The sequence below is a fragment of the Bison bison genome, unplaced genomic scaffold (genome assembly GCF_000754665.1).
Source record: "Bison bison bison isolate TAMUID 2011002044 unplaced genomic scaffold, Bison_UMD1.0 scf7180017864335, whole genome shotgun sequence".
In the NCBI taxonomy this organism is placed as follows: domain Eukaryota; kingdom Metazoa; phylum Chordata; class Mammalia; order Artiodactyla; family Bovidae; genus Bison; species Bison bison.
The window spans coordinates 465,930-473,653 of NW_011494907.1; the positions used below are offsets into that span (position 1 = coordinate 465,930).

Here is a 7,724-nt window from a genome sequence, read left to right on the forward strand (position 1 = left end):
GTTTTCTTCCTATTCTATATGCGGTGGTGAAAACCAGCCTCTCAGATGGTTAGTCTGGAGCCCAAAGTCCCTGTGGGATTCCTGGTTCTGCTTCACGGAAGTGTGTGTGTGTGTGTGTGTGTGTGGATGTGTGTGGAGGGGGTGAAGGAAGGCCTTCAGCGTGGGCTCGGGCCTCCAGGCTGATGCTGAGCGGCGCGCGGCCCGGGCTGGGGAGGTGGCTGTGGTTCCCAGCCCTGCGGCTGCTGCGGGCCTGCTGCCTCGCCTCTCCCTGGGACAGAGGACCTGGTGGCACGGCTTGCCCCAAGGGTGGGTCACGAATACAGTTGAAGGTTGAGTTAGTCATCTGACTGTGAGAAAAAGATCAGAAGATGTCAGCTCCTAAAGCGGAAGTGGATGAAACTTAAGTCAGAGTGAAGGAGGGTAATGGGAGGTCCTCCGTGGAGACGGCCTGGTTGAAGGGGTAGGCTGTACACCTCTGACTGAGGAGACGAAGCTTGAACAGGAGGGCAGGCCGATGGGCCGGAGGCGTCCTGGCTGACAGCCCGTGTAGGTGGCGGGACGCTTACCGGGGGAGGGGGGAGCAGGCGGCCGGTGGTCATCAGGCCGTCTGGGGTGGGGTCTGCCCGGAGGGCCCAGGCCCCTCGGGAAGGCGGTGTTTCTAGAGTCGGTTCGCGCAGCGTCGCTCCTGGAGAGTCCGCTGTCCTGCTGGGCTGATGTGGATCCTGCCCCGGCCTGTGTGCATCCCACACCTCTTGCTGCTCTGAGAGCCTGATTGCACCCCCGCTCCCTGCCGTCTCCTCAGCTGCTGATGCGACTTGTTTTTGAAGGAGGGAGGTGTTCTTTGTGCCCTTGGTGTCCTGGTCCGAGAGGCCAGGAGGCGACCTGAAAGGCAGGTGGGGGTTAGAAAGCTTCGGCTGGTCCCCTCCCTCGCTGGGGTAAGGAGGATGACCCGGCATCTCGGGTTGCTTCGTTCGCATTGATCACGTAGGTCACGCATTTGTCCTTCGCTCCCTTCCATTCCCGAGTGTCCCACTGCGGTTGTGGGGTACACTGGACGTGGACTCAGGGCTGTGAGCACCATCACAGGCCCCACAAAGCTCATCTTGCTTCGAAAATATCCAAAAAGGGAAGATCGACTGGACTCTGACTTGGTGGAGCCCAGCATCCCAGCCTCACCCGCACCCACCTGTCACTCAGCTCGTGAGAGCCTCTGGAGACTGATGAATAGCCGTATCCTTAAAATGATGGCGTTGATTTGGCATGGTTTGAGCCATAACTTCTGGCTGCTGTGACTTTCAGGTTTTGAATATTTAGTTTATGGAAGCTCTGGTATAGAATGAATCACTTTATGTGTTTATTTACTTTTGAGATGGTAAGTCACCATGCTTGAAAATTGTCTCTGCTTCTGTACATGATTGTCACTTCGCCTTGTTTGCCTTTTTATGTTTTAGGAATCTTTTGTTAACTTAAGTGGGAAAAAGGATGAGATTGCTTTTTGCTTTGTTAAGAAGTTTCTTTTTGATTAAAAACTGGAGTACACGTATTCTGTTGTTAACAGCTCTTCAGTGATTTCTTCGCATGGTATAATCCTATGAATGTAGTATTCAAGAATGCTGTCAGCACTGAAGGGGCTTCTATTAAAATCCATGGTTAATTATATCTTTTTTGTTTTTTTGCTTCCAGGTTTTCAAAACCCTTGGCACAGATGTCGTGAAGTCTGCGTTCGAAGGTTATAATGCTTGTGTCTTTGCGTACGGGCAGACCGGATCAGGAAAGTCATACACTATGATGGGAGACTCTGTACGTGGCTTACACTGTGTGGGAAGCAAATTTCTCATTTTCTCTTTGGACTGATGAGAATGTCCCTTTTGTCTACGTGGTTGGTACTAAACATGCTTTTCGTGTTCTCATCATTCTTTAGTAGTAAGATAAAACTCAGTAATAAGTGGGATGAAATTTCCTCTGAGAGATTTTAAAATTAGAAACAGTTTTAAGTTTATAAGCATGAATAATGGATGGGAGTCTCAGTTCCTTTCCCGTTTTTAAAGGCTTTATAATCTTATAAAAAAAAAAGTGTGCTGGGCCTGCAAGTAATTTATTCTTCTTTTCTGCCAACCCAACAGTTTGAATAAAATTACTGAAATCTGTTCTTTTTAAAATTATTCAAAACACTTTTGCCCAAGAAAAATGTAAAAAAAAAGAATCTCCTTGGTGGAAAGGTACTGCATAAATCCAGTGAATACATGAAAAATGTAAGAATTACATGGGTTATATAGAGTCTACACAGTTACAAACATAGTGTGTAGAGTTTAGTAGTCATGCTATATAAATTAAAGACATTAAAATTATACTTGCCCCAAAATAGACGGCAGAGGAGAAGCTGGGAGTGATTGTAGAATCTTATCCCATTCTGTGTTTTCTCCAGACCTGGACGGTGCTGGTGTGTTTTACTTCTCTCATGTCATGGTTTGGAAAAGTGTTCATTGACTCTGGGAGTCGAGGACCTAGCAGAGCTTGGCTGGGCTTCCTGCCGGCAGGCTCAGAGGTGGCCCAAATGCTGCAGGTTCGGTGGTTTGTGGGAGAAGTAATGCATTGAAGGAGGATAGGTCTTTCTGGATGAAAGCCTTTCAGCCCGTGTGTCCTGGCTCCTTAAATCCAGGCGTCTTCTTTGTAGTAGAAGTAAATGCAGTGCTGCGAATCCTCAGTCCTGAGAAGCAACGAAAAATAAGAGAAGAACTGAAGAACCGATGATTTCAAGAGTTTCACATTTCCTTTTACCATTACTCTACCCTTCCTTCTTTCCTGCTGTGCTTTGGGAAAAAAGCCTTCTCTAAAAATGAAATTTATGGGACTTCCCCAGTGGTCCAGTGGTTAAGACTCTGAGCTTCCACTGCAGTAGGCATGGGTGTGATGCCTGGTCAGGGAACTAAGATACCACATGCCGTGTGTGGCCAAAAAATAGAAAAAAAAAATTTTTTTTTTTTTGCTTGTTGATTTCCTCTTAGCTAGTTTATGTAAGTTCAGCATTTATAAAGCACTCACAAGTTACAGCTGTTTTTCTCTGACCTTAAATTGAGTACCATTTGAGTATTCTTTTTTTATTTGATTTGTTAAAGTAAGAACAAAAAATGTGGTGAAAGGGCCAATTTTTATTTTATAAGAATTGGTACTGATTTAATGGTGTAAAGGAAAAAAAGTTCTCCTAAACCTTGTGATGATATATATATATAAATGTGTATATATATGTATGTATATCTTTTTTGGATGGGGGGAATGGGAGATTAGGTGCGAGGAGAGAGAGATTTCAGAAGAAAGCATTGAAACCTCAGTTTGGCCTCCTAACAGGAGCATTTTTCCTTGTCTTTGGTGCCATTCTGAGGCTCGTCAGCTTGTCATTGCCGACCGAAACATGAATACTATAATTACACCCAGGTCACATAAGTAATGTGATGTACTGAAATCTTTCTGTCGAGGGAGGACAGGGTAGGAATTAGTGCATCACAGTCTGTATGTCTTAATGTGGTCATCAGCTCCTTTGTAAGACAAATAGCTTCTTTGAGGACTTCTTAAGGTTTCTGCCCAGTGTGTATTTTAGCTTTTTTTGTCCTTTGACCAGATCAAATTTTTTAACATTTGTTTTACAGCAGTAGACTCTCTGGTTTGAGAGCTAGAGAATACATCTTATGTTTGCAAGCCACGATTTAGCTGATTGACAGCTGACAACTGTCTATTACTATGGTCCCAGCATGTAGAAATTAGAAGGCTCAATCCTCTTATTTCAGAGGATAGGAAGCAGTCCTGGAAGGGGTGAGTGGTGAGCCCAGGTCCCTGGGGTGGGCCTGTAGGCCCCCGGAGTCTAAGTCCACCCCAGCCCATTGCAGATGCAATCATCAGGTGCTTTTATTTCAAGTTACAGCTGAGGCACCCCTCTTTCCCACTGCAGGGCGATTCTGGCTTAATACCCCGGATCTGCGAAGGGCTCTTCAGTCAGATAAACGAAACCACCAGATGGGATGAGGCGTCTTTTCGAACTGAAGTCAGGTAGGGCCTGTGCCTTGAGTGAGTGTGTGTGAGCTTGATTCAAGGCATGAGGAATGGATACGGCCTTTGCATCCCTGAAAGGAGAGTCTGCCTTTCCCCATCCTGTGCTGTGCTGGTTGGAAGTCAAGCTCAAAGCACAAGTGTGTTCAGTGACCTCCTTGGGTACCATTTGGATGAGGGCTTTGGAGGTTAGTGGAGGTAACCCAGCCTGGTCTGAAATTAATGTATGATGATCATCTCAAATGCAGTGAGCTTTTGACCTTTCAGTTTGTACCCACTTGCCTTATTCTTTTATTTGAATAAGGTTTGTGTTATTCTTTATGTTGATTGGATCACTGTCATTCTGATCTTTAAGTAAATCTGGGCGGTGGAGGTGTTTTTTTCCCCCTCTCCTTGGACTTAAACCTGTGTGGAGAGGCAGTTTGGTCAGTGGTTTGAGGGCAGATATGGCAATCAGGGTATTCTCCTGGCTGCCTGAGCTCTCAGAGGCCGTGAGGCCTTGGACAGGCTGTTTAAATCGCCCAAGTCTTTGCTGCCTAGTGTGTAAGACGAGGAAGATAGTACCTACCTTTGAGCTATTGTAGGGATTAAAGGAAATAATCCCCGTAAAGTGCTGTACCTGATATGTAGTTATCGCCCATAAATGTATGCTGCTGCTGCTGCTATTAGTGCCTGCAGTAATTTTACTGAATTCAACTCTGTTTGTCATTTTTAGCTACTTAGAAATTTATAATGAACGTGTGAGAGATCTTCTTAGGCGGAAGTCATCCAAAACCTTCAATCTAAGAGTCCGTGAGCATCCAAAAGAGGGGCCTTATGTGGAAGGTAAGAGTGGATGTTTTCACAGCTCTTTTCTTCTTGGGAGTTTTTGTTAAGAATAATAGTTTCAGAGAAAAAGAAATGAAGGATAATGATGACATCTAAAAAATTTAATTTTGGAGTTTAATTATAGTAAAAATTACATGTGCTGCCACTGAACACTGGGGCTTCCCAGGTGGTACTGGTGGCAAAGAAACCACCTGCCAGTGCAGGAGGCATAAGAGACGTGGGGTTTGATCCCTGGGTTGGGAAGATTCCTTGGAGGAGGGCACGGCAACCCACTCCAGTACTTTTGCTTGGAGAATTCCATGGACCGAGCAGCCTGGTGGGCTAGAGTCTATAGAGTCTGTAGAGTCCAGCTGTAGAGTCTATAGAGTCCGAGACGACTGAAGCAAGTTAGCACGCCACTGTGCTCTATTCACTTAATGTGCTTCTACTTTACTGGCCATTAGCCGATTTTGCAGGGCTTGCCAATAGATCGTGTCTACCTTTAAGAACTCCAGAAACTTATTTTCCAAAGTTTTCAGGCAAGATAAGTAACTCTATAGCTTCTTTAAATGGCGTTGCATTTCAGGGGTGTGTTTTTACTCATCTTAACGGTAACATGACTGTAGGGTGATTCTGAGACCTCTCACCTTTGGGAAGAGTGTTTGAAGTTCCCGTGCTGTGTTCTCGGCCTTTGTGTTGTGATACATTCGTCAGGTCACTGTTCATTGGGAGGACTGTCCCAAGGAGTGATGGGTAAAGGACTGGCTCCTGCAAACTATTTTAAAAACAGGCTGGACGGAAGGCTGTCTTTAGAATAGTCAGCTCTGCACACTCCTCTGTGTGAGGCAGCTGAGGTGAGGCTGGAGACTAGGAATCGCACACAGACAGGCTCTCCTATCTTCTATTGTGGTGATGTCCTTCCTGTGTGTTTCATCAGAGGCAAGGCTGAGAACTGGTCATGGATTCAAAGATGTTTCTACTTCTGTTGTCTTTTTCACCTGGAAAACCAGGTGTGCTAACAGGATCCCATCTGCATTTTAGTAAATTTTCGATTGAACTTTTGTGTTTCATGCCCACAGCAAGGTGAGTAACTATGTATTTGTTCCATGGAGTGTGGGATAAATACTATCGTTAATAGTTTTTAGCCTAACTGCCTTTTCCCTTTAACTGTCTTATCAAATGTTAAGACATACTATAGGGCTGGGTTTGTGGAGAGACAGGTTAATCAAGCAGGGTAAAAATCCAGAATCTACTGTCAATACTTAAAGGGGATTTAGTTTCTAATAAATCTGCTATTCAAACACTGGGGGAATAGGGGTTAGTAAGTTGTCTTGGAGAAAAAAAAAAAGAGAAAATTGGTACCAGAGCTCAATTTGTATACTAAAGTAAATGGCAGATGGAGCAAAGATTTAATGTAAAAAGTGACATAATGACTGCAAGAAACCCTGGATTATTTTTTTTCTGGAAATTTAGAGAAGGGAGGGCTTTTAAAATTTTTTTACTTAAAATCCAGAAAATATGAAATAAAAGTGTTAAATTTGAAATGTTGAAACAAAACAAAAAATGAACTTTATACTTGGTAGAAACACTATAGGCAAAGTGAAAAAACAACTTACAAGGTGGAGAGGATATTTTCAATTCAAGTTTCAGACAAAGGACTTGTTTTCCTATTATATAAGGAGCTCCTGTAAATTACAGACAGCTCCACTACCAAGGAGAAAAATGAACAAAGAATGTGACTAGGTTGTCCATAGAAATATTGATGATTTTTAATCAGTATTTTAAAAAATTAATTTACAGTGTTGTGTTAATTTCTGCTATACAGCAGTGCTTCAGTTATACATTTATATGTATGTATGAATTTATATATACACATACATTTTAAAAGTACTCTTTTCCATTATGGTTTATAATAGGATATTGCATATAGTCCTTTGTGCTATACAGTAGGACCTTGTCGTTTATGCCTTCTGTATATAACAGCTTATATCGCTGACCTCAGCCTCCAACTCCGTTCCTCCCACAACGCCTCACCCTGGGCACCACCTTGGTCCATGTCTGTGATTCTGTTTCTGTTTAATAGGTAGGTTCCTTGGTGCCATATTTTAGACTTCACACAGAAGTGATACCATATGCTATTTGTCTTTTTCTGACTTAATTCACTTAGCATGGTAATCTCTAGTTGGGTCCACGTTGCTGCACATGGCATTAATTGCTTCTTTTCTAATGATGTGCATACACACACGTGTATATGTATGTATGTATATCACATCTTGATTTACCCCTTCATCTGTTGATGGATGTCGAGGTTGTTTCCACGCCTCAGCTATTGTAAATAGTGCTGCTGGAAACATAGCGGTGCATGTATCTTGTCTGGCTGTATGTCTAGGAATGGAATTGCTGGAGCATACGTAATTCTCGTTACGGTTTTCTGATGAACCTTTATACTGTTTCCACAGTGGCTGCACCAGCTTCCATTGCCACCAGCAGAGTAGGAGGGTTCCCTTTTCTCCATATCCCCTCCAGCATTTATCTGTAGATTTTTAAAATGATGGCCATTCTGACCAGGGGTGAGGGAGTACCCTGTACTTTTGATTGGCATTTATCTAATAATGTTGAGCATCTTTTCATTTGTCTGTTGGCCACCTGGAAACACACATGATTTTTAAATGAAGGAAAGAAAGATTGACGTCACTAATAAGCAGAGGAAAGCAGAATAAAAATTCTTTGAGATAGCGTCTGCTGCCTGTCCCCAGCAGCTGTAAGGAGCCTGGGACAGTGTTGGGAGACAGGCAGTCTTTTGCATTGTTACTGTTGTGTGTAAGTTGCCTTTTATGGAGGACAGTTCTGCAATATCCATCAACATTTTGTATATG

General features: G+C 43.5%; 1 protein-coding gene across 1 annotated transcript in view; it reads left to right on the plus strand.

Annotated features, from left to right (window-relative positions):
* KIF16B (kinesin family member 16B) overlaps positions 1 to 7,724 on the plus strand; it is a 270,569-nt gene that overhangs the window by 16,279 nt on the left and 246,566 nt on the right. Inside the window, exons 3-5 of the mRNA XM_010854070.1 lie at positions 1,684 to 1,800; positions 3,944 to 4,041; positions 4,757 to 4,866. Coding sequence (XP_010852372.1) covers positions 1,684 to 1,800; positions 3,944 to 4,041; positions 4,757 to 4,866 — 325 coding nt within the window. The remainder of the gene's footprint in view (positions 1 to 1,683; positions 1,801 to 3,943; positions 4,042 to 4,756; positions 4,867 to 7,724) is intronic.